Source organism: Solanum tuberosum, unplaced genomic scaffold (assembly GCF_000226075.1).
Source record: "Solanum tuberosum cultivar DM 1-3 516 R44 unplaced genomic scaffold, SolTub_3.0 scf00104, whole genome shotgun sequence".
Classification (NCBI taxonomy): Eukaryota; Viridiplantae; Streptophyta; class Magnoliopsida; order Solanales; family Solanaceae; genus Solanum; species Solanum tuberosum.
The window spans coordinates 563,899-577,496 of record NW_006239030.1 but is presented as its reverse complement, the minus strand read 5'-3'; the positions used below and the strand labels follow the sequence as shown (position 1 = coordinate 577,496).

Below are 13,598 nucleotides of genomic sequence, written 5' to 3'. Positions count from 1 at the left end.
CACACTTTTCATAGGTGAAATTTTCAAAAATAATCAATCGTCCACAATAATTTTCATCTCATAACACTTCTATTGAATTTGACCTATTTTGAGTTGACTCACGATAAAATACACTTTCTCAATAACTTCATGAACCAAGTCATTTAATAATTCTACATTTGTAGGTTTGACCACACCATGTCATTAGTTGGGCTGTTAAAATTTGTTGTGACCACACCATGTGATTTTTCCAAAAATTTACAATCACTATTTGGGTTTTACTAGTGGGCTTGGCCCAATTCAGAGTAGTATACAATTAATGGGCCTTAGCCCGCGAAACCATTTCATAAGTCCGAAATAATTCGGTTTAAGTTCAGAAACAGAACCGAGAAAGTTCTTCCTATATATGCAATCCACAAACTCAAACCCTAATTTTCTCTTTTCATTGTCTCCCTAGGTTTAGGTTTTCCACCGGAAACCTAAATTCAGACTCGCCTGTTCTCCGATTATACTTGATGGGGACCGAGCGGAAGAGGAAGGTGAGCTTGTTTGATGTGGTGGATGACTCGGCCGCGAAGAAGCTCAATGGAGGCTTAAATGGTGGAAACAGCATGACGGCTTCGATCAACAAGTGGAATGGAAAGCCTTACTCACAGAGATTTTATGATATTTTGGAGAAGAGGAAGACTCTTCCGGTTTGGCATCAAAAGGAGGAGTTCTTACAGGCTTTGAAATCTAATCAAACTCTTATCTTGGTCGGTGAAACTGGTAGTGGTAAAACCACTCAGGTCAGAAATTCTAGTGTCTCGAGTCTTAACCTTATTTTTTATTTACTAGTAACTCTTTGCAATTTTATTGGCAACTAATTGGAATTGAGGCTTAGTTATTGTTGGGTGTTTCAGATGTCTCTAGTTTCTAAGAACAATTAATTTGATTTAAAACACAAACTTTTTACCAGGAATGAGAGTATGGCTGCGTCAACTAATATTAGATGTGACATTCATTTTCTAGTAATATGTTACTGGTAGTTTGATACTATTTGTATAATCTATTATAGTGATGTTAATGAGTATTTTGTTCCCTGGCTGGTTGGCTCCTCATAATTTTCTTATAGGATTGAGATGAGTACTAGTACTAGTAATATATATAAAAATTCACATAGTCGATCCAGAACTAGCTCAGGATTGTGTGGTTGGTTGATTTATTGAGTGATTGCTAGACTTTCCTGATGCAAGAAGAAGCTTACTATGCTATAGGTTTGTGCAAAAGTTGGTATTAGGTCTCAATGAGGACCAACTATGTAAATTCTATATTTAGAATTCAAGTATTGTATACATATTCAGTCCGGTCCTTTGTTAGAACTACCAGTAATAACGAACTTCCAAAATAAAGTAACAAAAAAATTGATCTCGTTATTATAAATCAAGATATTGAATATTTCAAATAAATCCTTAAATTCAAAACTCCCTTTATCCAATAAAAACCTAAAATTCCTATTATTAAACCAAACCCCCTACACAATTAGTTACAAACTCATTTTGAGAATTACCATAACTTTGGTATGATTTGGTTTGAGCTACGGATTGATACATCCTCGGAATGAAAATAGAGTGGAAACAAGACTTGATCCAACTATGTTATTAAAATAAAAGAATTTTTGATTCTGCGTCCCTAAGATAGTTGGATCTGCTAACAGATAAAAAGTTGGATTGTTGGTTCTGCCATTATCTATTTGTATAGTGAATTGAACCTTTATAGGATTTATCATACTTGAAACTTCTTTTACTTAGACATCAACCTGGCTATTCCTTTCCATCCCTAGTTCCTCAAATAACGAGGTTCACTTTGACATAAAAGAAGAAAAGAAGTTGGATACTATTTGGGGTTCTTTTGTTAGAGTAGTAGAATAATATTTTCTACGAGTATTAGTAGGGTTTTCTTATTTAAATCAGAAATCCATATCTTCCAACTTCTAAATTCAAGCTTCCATTCCCCGAACTGTTGAAAAACAAAAATCATCTTTTTGATATTTCTTTTAATTAATGATTACTGGAATTTAAATTGCTCTTTTTTGAAATTCTTTTCTTTTTCCTTTTTTTCCCCTTGAAGCAAGATGCATATTAAACTGTGTGTTTGTTCAAAATTAGTCTCTTAGTTTCATCAATTGAAGCAAGATGCTTCTATATTCTGCTCCGCTTCATCAATTACTTGTTCATGTTTATGCTCCCTGATACTTTATCACTCATGATACTCTCTCTCTTTGACTGGAGAGGAGGTTTTTATTGAGCTACTGCTTAAGGGGTTTGCTTGTGTTATACAGATTCCACAGTTTGTTTTGGATGCTGTTGAAGTAGAGACAGCTGATAAGCGCAGGAAATATATGATAGGTTGCACTCAACCTCGGAGGGTGGCTGCGATGTCTGTCTCTCGTCGTGTTGCTGAAGAGATGGATGTTGTAATTGGGGAAGAAGTTGGATATAGCATTCGTTTTGAGGACTGCACTAGTGCTAGAACTGTTTTAAAGTAAGTAGATTCTTACATGATATAATATTTTTAGGACTGGTTGGCCTTGGATAATTTTCACATTTTTCTGGTATTGTATTCCGGAATCATCATGTTTGGACATATAATTGTTACAATTTCCCAGAAGTTGAACTCCCAAATTTGAATAACTCCAATCACTCACAAAGATCCAACATTTTTCAAAGTTGTATTCATGTCCAAGCATAACCCCAATTTCCAAATACTTCCTCTATTTCAATTTGTTTGTCTTCCTTTCCTTTTTAATCCATTTAAAAAAGAATGCTTCTTTTTATTTTTGCAACTTGATTCTAACTTTCCACGTGGCATGTTTAAGACCACAATAGAAGGGTTAGTATGGTACATTCTACCTATCTTTAATTTAAGACCACAAGATGCAAAAATCTTTACTTTCTTTAATTCCATGACAAATGGAGGGAGTACCTTTTTCCAACTTTTTTCATGACACTACTTTCATTCTCTCTCTCCAAATTTTACTTTTTTATGTCCAAACGCCCACTTAGATTCTCTAATAATGTAGCTTGGAAATGTTTCTTCTTTTGCATATTTTGCTTGCCTTGCAAGAAAATTTCTCTACTGCTCTAGTTGCTTATGAATTAGTATTTGGTCCGTCTCTGTGCATGGCAGATACTTAACAGATGGTATGCTTTTAAGAGAAGCAATGGCAGATCCTCTATTGGAACGCTACAAAGTAATTATTCTTGATGAAGCTCATGAAAGAACTTTGGCAACAGATGTCCTGTTTGGGCTTTTGAAGGAGGTGTTGAAAAATAGACCAGACCTAAAGCTAGTTGTTATGAGTGCCACACTTGAAGCAGAGAAGTTTCAGGGTTACTTCTTTGGTGCACCTCTCATGAAAGTTCCTGGAAGGCTCCATCCGGTGGAAATTTTCTACACTCAGGATCCTGAGAGAGACTATCTTGAGGCTGCCATTCGGACTGTTGTGCAGATACACACATGTGAACCTCCTGGTGACATTCTTGTTTTCCTCACCGGAGAAGAGGAGATTGAAGATGCATGTCGCAAAATCACAAAGGAAATTGGTAATATGGGTGATCAAGTAGGCCCTGTTAAACCGGTGCCTCTTTATTCTACACTTCCCCCCGCTATGCAGCAAAAGATATTTGAACCAGCCCCACCACCAGTTGTGGAGGGTGGTCCTCCTGGCAGGAAGATCGTTGTGTCAACCAACATTGCAGAAACATCTTTGACAATAGATGGCATTGTTTATGTCATAGATCCAGGATTTGCTAAGCAAAAGGTTTATAATCCAAGGGTGCGTGTGGAATCTTTGTTGGTGTCTCCTATTTCAAAGGCCAGTGCACACCAGAGATCAGGACGTGCTGGAAGAACACAGCCAGGAAAATGCTTTAGACTTTACACAGAGAAAAGCTTCCATAATGACCTTCAACCCCAGACATATCCAGAAATACTACGGTCAAATTTGGCTAATACAGTTCTAACTCTGAAGAAGCTAGGTATTGATGACCTGGTTCATTTTGATTTTATGGATCCTCCTGCCCCCGAGACGTTGATGAGAGCACTAGAGGTTTTAAATTACTTGGGAGCATTGGATGATGATGGAAACATGACCCGGTTGGGTGAGATAATGAGTGAATTTCCTCTCGACCCTCAGATGGGGAAAATGCTTGTTGTCAGCCCAGAATTCAACTGCTCCAACGAGATCCTCTCAATATCTGCCATGCTATCAGGTACAGTTTCCTGCTAATTTACTTCCATTTTGTTGGTCGTCGTGTCTTGTCTTTGTTCTATGTCGAGAGTTTGTCAGGCTTGGGAATGCTAGTCCGCTTCACCATGCCTTTTTGTTCATGTGCATAGACATTTGTCTATGCATATGATATCACGTGCTAAGCTGCACAACATGTGCATGCAAGTGCATGTGTGTGGGGTTAGTTGCACGTGTCTTCTTAGGATGTCATCAGCAACTGTCTTGTCTGGGTTCCATGCCCCCGGTTGGCATGTGCCATAGATTTCTAAGTAAGTGCTGATGGAGATAGTTTCAGTTTCTCAGTATTCTCTCATGAAGCAAATGGTGTCGTCTCGCCTGTATGCATCTGCTGACCTACAGTGGGCCTCCGCTGTGATAACCAATTTTTTCTCTAGTACCCAATTGCTTTGTCCGGCCTAGGGAGGCTCAAAAAGCTGCGGATGAAGCAAAGAATCGGTTCGGTCACATAGATGGGGATCATTTGACGTTGCTGAATGTGTATCATGCCTACAAACAAAACCGTAAGTATCTGTGTTCAGTTCCTATAATGTATATAGTATCTGCTTAATAAACAAGTTCAGATTTAGAATACTCTTCTAACCCTGATAATGTCTTTTTATGGTAATATTATCTCAGAGGAGGATCCTCAATGGTGTTATGAGAACTTCATCAATCAGAGGGCACTCAAATCAGCTGACAATGTGAGGCAACAACTTTCTCGCATAATGGCCAGGTTCAACCTCAAGTTATGCAGCACAGACTTCAACAGTCGCGAGTACTATGTGAACATAAGAAAGGCTATGTTAGCTGGATATTTCATGCAGGTTGCACACCTAGAGCGTACTGGGCATTATCTAACCGTTAAAGACAATCAAGTAAGCATCCCTACTAATTGGGGAAGTGAACTCATACTAAGAGCTTTTTTGGCCCAACAATGTCATTTATTTCTCACTATTTTATTTTTTCTTCCTTTGTTGTTTTAGGTGGTGCACTTGCATCCTTCAAATTGCCTGGATCACAAGCCAGAATGGGTTATATATAATGAATATGTCTTAACAAGCAGAAATTTCATCCGCACTGTAACTGATATCCGTGGTGAATGGTAAATTTCGTTATTTTTATCTTTCGATATGCCTTGTTAATTATCACTCTTTTTTCTTTAGTATGACTGAGAGGATCTCTCTTCTCACTGTAAAGGAGAAGGGCACTTTTTTTCCCTCCAAATTGTGTGCTGCGTACTACCAAGCAGAATCAGCATTTATACCCTAATCCATTTTTTGAGTCCCAACTTTCAAGACTCCTGCAGAAGTTCCGTTCATTGGACAACTGTTTTCTAAATAGTCCTGATATAATCAGTGAGGAGCACTGTTAATTGGCTGAAACCAGGATGGAACTTCTTTCCAATAGACCTTCTGTTCAAATGTATTTTTGTTTGAACTAAATTTGATCATAGCGTACAAATGACTAATTTTGCCTTGCTATTCTCTTCTTTCTCCTTTTTGTAATTTTTCTCAGGTTGGTTGATATTGCACCACACTACTATGACCTTGCAAACTTTCCACAATGCGAGGCAAAACGAGTGCTTGAGCGGTTATACAAGAAGCGGGAGCGAGAAAAAGATGAAAGCAAGAGCAAAAAATGATTCAATTCTTCATAATTTCAGTTCCTCTAATCACAAACACTCCATGGGAACTCTGCGGTCAGAATTTGTCGTCAGATAGGTTAAAGATTGATGTACCATCTATTATGTACTGTAATAGTTTCTATGGATCCCATCTGAACTATTTAATACCCTGTTTCTTGTTGCTGGAGTAATCTATTTTTTTATGTTCCTCGCGTTCAATGTTCTGAATTATCGAAATAACTTTTTAAGTTCTTTCATCTGTTGAAGAAAATGTATGCAGCCTTTCCGCTGCAGAAACTTAGTTAAGATTAATCAGTAATACGGGATGCGGCTGCGTAACATCTTTAAGAATTTCATGTACAGTTGGTTCTACTTTAAAACAATTTTGTTAAATTTCAACCCAACCCTGCATGTTTTCTTTTTTCTGCTTTGTTATTTACATGTTACTTGTTCACAGAGTATTACATATTTGATAGGCTAACCATTTACGTTGGTAACATTTTATGGGTGCAGAGTAAAATCATAAAGTGGTTCTGTATTTAAGAACAGATTTTGTATTCATCTATTTAGGGATAGTTTGAAAAGATTTGTAATTTTTGTTTTATTAAATAAAAGTAGAGGGGAAAACTGCACTAACAAAAGTAAAACTGGATTCTGTTGTAATTTAGATTACTATTGTGGAGGTCTCATAATTCTTAGGTGGTATTTCCACAATTATTTTGTTGATTAACATTTACACCTCCATGACTTCCTTGGTTAAATGTCATGTTTATGGTTATTTTTTGTGTGCTACTATGCAACACTTTGAATAGAGGGACATTGTACACTTTGAAAGAAGGGAAAGAAAGTAACTTATACTATAGTCTGCTATCGAGTTTTATTCTACAACACCTTATCGACACAAAATTTAAATTGATTTCATCATTCCTAAGTTGTGTTTTAGTTCAATAAGAAGATAATTTTACTAATTCATCTATTTGAAAGCTTTTTGGGAATTTTACAAATGTGAACACTTTCAAAAAGAACTAATTGCAAGGATAATATAAAAAAAGTTTAATTAATGCTTTCTTGATTTAGTAAGATGGACAACTATATTTAGTAATCCGTCTAATATGATAGGGAGGGAGTATATATACACACATTGTGTTTGGATCAGTATGGTTTTGCTCACCCCAAATTTCATTATGGCCTCTATTACTTTGAATAACGTTGCAATTTTCAGATGATCACAACATAGAAGCTCATTCCTTTGGCCTATAAATTCCCACAGTACTTTTCACTTCAAAGAGAGAAACAAACCAAAAGACAATTTCTTCTCGTCATTCTTTTTTAGTGTTGGCTTTAATTTTATTTAAGCTTTGTTATTTCTGCAAAGAACATGTTGAATTCCAGAGGAGTACACCTTTACTCGTAGAATATCCTTAAGAACAACGTTATACACGCCTCAACATTACCTTGATCGTACAAGAATTTTCCAAAACATTGTTTGTGGACATACAGAAAATCAAAACTGTATTAGTTATAGAGTATTGGTCCTAGTAGTAGTTGTGGATCACATTGTGAACAATACTTGATACTTAATAGTATAATCTTTATACCGTTTAAGGCTACATAATATTTAGTGCTTAAAAATTATTAGCCCATTCATAAAACCAATACTACTAATCTCTCTGGAAGGGTGCTTAATTTAGAAATGTAAGACAACAATACTGATGATTATTCGTACAAATCACTGTCATATCAGACATTAAAACAATATTTGTATAGTTCAAACGTTATAACACATAGCTCCATAGATGATCATCACTCAGTTGATTGATCAAGAGTTGCATTGCTTCAGTATTCAAAAACGTATTAGCGTTTAGCTGCTGCATTAAGCCTTTTGTAAAGGTCATCAATCTCCACCTGCAAAAACAACAATGAATATCAAATTTGGTTATGGTCCAACTCATTAAAAAGAGTGAGCTGGGAGCTCATCGATTACCTTGTAACGCTTAAGCAATCTCTCCCTTCTCTTTTTCATTGTTGCTGTTACCAACTCCTTGTCAAACTCAAAAGGTTGAGGTTCCAGAATCACTCCTTTGATGTTCTCGAAACCTCTTAGCTGGTTTTCGTTGAATAAATCACATCATTATTCCAATATTACTCCACACAAGTACCTAAAAAACATAGAAAAAATTTGTATTTTTCTGACCTTGTTCCTTTCTGCAGCAGATTTCAGCTCAAGGAGAACATATTGGTTTAGGTCTTGGAGGGAACAAAGTTCAGTAATTGAACCCTTGTGTCCATTTTTATCAGCCCATTTTTTCGTGTTCCCTTCATGTGGCGCCACGACTGCTACCAGCATGGACTTGAAGCTGTCCCCATATACCCATATCTGTAAGTAAACACAAATTAGACAGACATGCATTTCACTCGAAAACATATAATATTTCCTATGAATCAGCTTACATCTTCAACGATGGGCGCAATACCATAAACCTTTTCCAGATATTCCAATGCAACATATTCTCCTTGTGATAGCTTTATAACATTTTTCTTTCGATCAATGACTTTTACAACTCCATTAGGCATCATTTCTCCGATGTCACCTGGATATGCTCAAAGGTAAATAATGTGAAGACGTATTCCATATATAGTGAAACAACATTCTTAGCATAGACTAAATATAAACTCAACCTGTATGAAACCATCCATCTTTGATAGCCTCTTTTGTCAACTCTGGATTTTTGTAGTATCCAGCAAAAGTGGTCCTCCCTCTCACGCATATCTCTCCCCGGGGAGGGTCTGCTAGGGGATCATATCCCATTTCAGGAACTTCCTCGAGACGAACTTCTGTGAAGACAAATGGTGGACCAACAGTTCCAAGCATGCACATTTCATCTGGATGCCCAATGGTGGCCAAACCACAAGTCTCTGTCAAACCTATAACAGAAAATACTTTGGATTATGAAAAGAGAGTGTAAAATCAAAATGGAAATGGAAACTCCCATAAGTTAACGAAGCAAATCCACATATAGCGTGTCAATTGGTAGAGAACTAAAAGTAGTCAAACTTATCAGAAGGAATAGGTTATAATGTTAGCCATGAACAGCAAACTTAATAATATTCACTATAGCTATAATCTGAATAATTAAAAAAGATAAAATGAAAAGTTCTACTTTAAGAAGTTTCAGTTTCGGAGTGGAAACATAAATTTTAGACATAAGCATGTTTTGCTACTATGCTACGACGTGTTTATTTGAGCATGGATGCTGGTACATAGAACTGAGGTAAGATCTAGAGCTTATTCCTCTGCATCACATTGCTCATTAAACAACTAGACAGTAATAGCTAGACTATTGGTGTATTCACTATCAAGTTATATTAACAAATCAAAGTTTTCTTCTGCTTACCGTAACCTTGTAGGACAAATCCACAGGAGGTAACCCGTAAGAACTCTTCCACCTCACTGCTTAAAGGAGCACCACCAGAGACTATGAGGCGAATCCTGCCACCTAGCCTATTCTTAACCTAAACAACAAGACGAATAAATGAGTCAGGAGACATATAAGCTATCTTTTCCTTGTCCATAACTGAATATACTTCCTGAAAGTTGAATGATCAATGCAGAAAAGAAAAAAGGAAAATATTTCTTTTTTCGGGTAGTTGAAGTTCCTATATATTAAAGTATCCCCCTGGAACATATTAGTAATATGCTACTGCACTTAGAGAAGTTTCTTCAGGGAACAATAAGCATAAATTGTCTCAGGAAAAGTTACAAGAAAGTAAGAACATAATTAGTAAAAGATACAACCTTTCTAAAAGCTAGTAGATCAGCCAGCCGTGAAGCATACTTCTGTTTGTACCCAAGATTCATCCATTTAAGCTTGCTGATGTTTGAGATAAAATCAGAAAAAGATTCCGGATTGTAGAAAAAGAAATGTTGAATACAACAAACAAACAGAATATTACAGGTTATATAGCACATGGAACATGTGCCTCCTGAAGGGATTGAGTTCTTCAAGTGCTTTCAGTACACCTGATAAGCATAATTTGAGACTTGATTACCATAATTCAAATTATTTATGAGTAGCATCTATATAACTCAACAAAAAACTAATATTCTCATACCTTCATGCACTTTTTCATAAACTCGAGGTACTCCAGCCAAAAAGGTTGGCTTCAACTCCATCATGTCTTCTTGTATCTCATTGATATTCTTGAACACAAAAACAACAAGAAGCATCAAAGTCTTAGTAATCATTAAGTTAAAAAACTAAATTAATACCCGAACACAGAATTGAAAGCTCTATGCTACATTCCGACATTCAGTGTCTTGAAATTGGACAGGAATTGTTCTGTGACAAGTGAATGCAGTGCAAGAGCATAAAATTTGTTTGACACGTTTAGTTCCGACACCTTACCCCATGGAAGTAGCCAACAGAAGCACCCCTATGAAAGAAGAATTCTTCAATCATCCGATCAAGTATATGAGCAAGTGGTAGGAAAGATATGTACACATCATCCACTGTCATCTATCAAGAGATAAAACATTAGTCGAAACAATACAAATTTGGCGCTTCTGATGTGAGGATTTGTTGAAATGAAAATATACAAGAATCATAAGGCCAAAAAGGTTGCCAAAACATCTATAAGAGAGCGATGAAACTCAATTTGTTACTGGTTTATATACTAACGATGAGATGACCTGAATTCTAGGAAAAGGATTTCCACTTACCTTGTCTTCAAATTCTTCCATAAAATGATCAACTCCTGTTACAGATGCTGTCATATTTTCATGAGTCAATATTACACCTTTAGGTTCTCCGCTAGTTCCACTAGTATACATGATTGTACATATGTCTAATGGCTGCGGCGGAGAAGGCTCTGATGGATTCTCTTTACCCTGGAAAAACAAAATCTGTTATATATTCTTCAAAATAAACAGCCCCTAAAAGCAAAAGATCACCTTAGGCCATCGGTGCAATAATGCTACTGGAGCATTGCAATGGCAACACTAATTAAATAAAGAAGATACATAGTAAACGAACGAACTAAAGAAACTTTAAGTAAATTACCATGTTGAGAAATTCATTCCAAGAGTATGGCTTGATATCCATAGAAACTGCCTTATCCTTCTCTTCCTGCTGTAGCGAAGTGAAACACACGATCACTGCAACAACAAACAAACTCAATAAACATTGTCAATCTGGTAGCTGCAACCAATAGAGAGGCAGACTTACATTTCAGGCGTTTAGCGTGTGTGCACTCTTCATTTAGAAGCTGCAAAGTAAACATCGACCAAAGATGATCATCATATAACTCAGATATCCAAATCAAGTAAAGGTCAATAGCAATGAAACACAAGAAACAGTTAAGGTGGCTTTAGATGATTCTCACTTCTTTCACTTTCTTATCTTGAACAAAAACGATATCGATCTCAGCATGTTCAATAATAAAATCTACAGCGCCGGATCCTACATCAACAGAGAGAAATGGAAGTTAGAAACAAACAAAATTCCCAGGTATTTAACATGAACAGTAATTTAGTTGTTTTTATTCAGTGAATTGTAATAACCTTAAATTATGAAAACAAGACCAGCATTATTGCTGCTTGCATTTAAACAACATAATATAAGTGGCAGACTACAGAACCATTATTTACCGAGGGTATCATAGAGAGGAACACATATCAAGCTGTGGGCACTGCAAGCCTGAAAAAAAATATTTAAATCGTCTTATCAAATGATACGAATGTATAACTCATTCTAGACAATTTAAACGCACTATGATCACACGCGGTCAAAACCATAGACTAACCTCCATTGCTACTATCCACTGAGGACAATTGGCTCCATAAATTCCAATTCGAGCACCCTATAACACATTCGAATATCATACCTGACATTCTTAAGAAGCTAAAACTGATACAAATGCTAAGTTAGTCTATTGCTTACAGGTTCAATTCCGTGAGCCCGTAATGCAGAACCTGTCTGCAAAGTCTCTTCATAAGCTTCTTTGTAGGTTTTCCAATTATAAGAACCCCACTATTTAAAAACAAACAAACAGGAAGATGGTGAGTAAAGTTAAAGAAATATATTATACTCCACTAACACTAAGGATGACAGAAAACTAGATAAGTAGATAACTTTGTACTTACCTTTCCATCCTTAAAATCACGCCATCCCAGCATTCTGTTTCCTGGATATTTTTCAACAGCTGATCTGTTGATCAAAAAGATAAAGTTTGACGCATACATTCTTTTTCTAGCTGGATATAGATGAAAATAGAAAGATATGAACTTTTAATCAAGATTTTCCTTGCAAGCTGATTCCCTTTTACTTTCTTTTTTTTATTTCAATCCGCGTAACTAAACTAAAAGTAAAAGAATAAAGATCTATGCTTTACTGACATTTGATACAGAAATAATGGAGAAAGCAAACAAGAAAATCATAAAAGTACTTGTCTTTTGTCCATTTCTTTTGTTTTCATTAACGGAAGACATAATTAAGTAAATAAACATGTATGACTGACTCCATAATGGCCTAATGTTTAGAGGTGTTTGAATTCAAGTTTCACCACCACCCATTATGAAATGGAAAAAAGGAGATAATGGTTAACAACACATGTTAGCTATCACTTTTTTCGTGAATTTCATATCCAAACTATCTATTGTTCTCTTTTCCTACCTGAGCTAGTACCGTCTATGTATTGAAACACTCAAAACATGAATTGTTCCTTCTTCCTATCGTCATAGTTCATGTAGGAAGAAGGAACAGTTCTTAGTTGAAATGCATTTTAATACAAACACGATGATAGTTCATGTAGAAAAAGGAAACAACTGATAGTTAAAATATAAAACTCGCGAAAAGATGATGATTCATGTGTTGTTTAAACCATTAACTCGGAAAAAAAAAGAATTTTCACGTTCTTGGCTCATTTAGACGAAATGTTGACACAATTCAACAGTTATCATGTTAAAAAATTCATTCTTTTTCATTGTTTCTTAGTGAAGCTTCAAGAAAAGTTACCTGAAGAGTTGCCAAGCTGTAGACAAATCAGGATCAGCTGATGGAAAACCATTTTTAGCTATTGGATTTCTATAAACAGGACCAATAGATGGCTCTCCATTTTTCCCTTCTTTTCCTTCCTCAACCTTCAAACCAAACTTGCTCATTTTCTCCAATACTTCTCTTACACAATCCAAAAATAAAAACTCAACTCAAACTTTATAACAAACAGCAGCTTAGATGGTCCAAACAGGGTTTATAGTGTATCCACTTTCACTGAAGAAATGGCACAAAATAGACCTTGCATGAGAGGAGTAACGAATCTAATTAATGTTTCAACTACCAAGTTTGGAACAAGAAACCGAATAATTAGTCTTATCAATATTAAAACTCAAATGATTATAACTTAATTTATGTGACTAAACCACAAGCTTAGTTAGCTACATGGTTTAGTTAAACAGGAGGATAAAAAGTGAAGTTGGAATTTTGATGATATCTCAATTTAAATGTCTTTAGTCAACCAAATTTCAAAAACAAAAAATATATTTTTAAATCTTGTAGTCTTATACTTGGTCCAGTAGAATATATAAAAAAAAAAGTTTTTAAAAAGTGACACTTAAATTGATACAGAGGGAATATTATTTTACAAGAGCCATAGAAATCATACCTAATGGACGTAAGTAAATGGTATTTTCTCTTTGTTGCTTGTTTGTAAATTTTGTCACGAACAAGC

General features: G+C 35.7%; 2 protein-coding genes across 3 annotated transcripts; one reads left to right on the top strand and one right to left on the bottom strand.

Moving 5' to 3' along the window:
* Positions 1–382: 382 nt before the first annotated feature.
* LOC102594667 (probable pre-mRNA-splicing factor ATP-dependent RNA helicase) lies at positions 383–6,227 on the top strand. Its single transcript, XM_006349109.2, has 7 exons — positions 383–767; positions 2,300–2,502; positions 3,148–4,232; positions 4,645–4,770; positions 4,886–5,124; positions 5,233–5,351; positions 5,765–6,227. The coding sequence occupies exons 1-7, from the start codon at positions 495–497 to the stop codon at positions 5,889–5,891; spliced, it is 2,172 nt and encodes a 723-aa protein (XP_006349171.1). The 5' UTR covers positions 383–494; the 3' UTR covers positions 5,892–6,227.
* Positions 6,228–7,490: 1,263 nt separating this feature from the next.
* On the bottom strand, positions 7,491–13,598 carry LOC102594336 (long chain acyl-CoA synthetase 1). 2 transcript variants are annotated; one of them, XM_015309492.1, is made up of 20 exons: positions 13,533–13,598; positions 12,887–13,141; positions 12,016–12,079; positions 11,813–11,902; positions 11,676–11,732; positions 11,521–11,569; positions 11,256–11,332; positions 11,099–11,138; positions 10,934–11,028; positions 10,594–10,761; positions 10,280–10,390; positions 9,987–10,074; positions 9,828–9,894; positions 9,670–9,745; positions 9,269–9,386; positions 8,553–8,798; positions 8,325–8,464; positions 8,068–8,250; positions 7,858–7,977; positions 7,491–7,778 (listed from the first exon to the last, which is right to left on the bottom strand). In XM_015309492.1, exons 2-20 carry the CDS (start codon positions 13,030–13,032, stop codon positions 7,728–7,730), a joined length of 1,986 nt encoding a protein of 661 aa, XP_015164978.1. In that variant the 5' UTR covers positions 13,033–13,141; positions 13,533–13,598; the 3' UTR covers positions 7,491–7,727. The 2 variants fall into 2 exon arrangements, with proteins under 2 accessions (XP_015164978.1, XP_006349170.1); XM_006349108.2 differs by lacking the exon at positions 13,533–13,598 and having other exon boundaries at positions 12,887–13,334.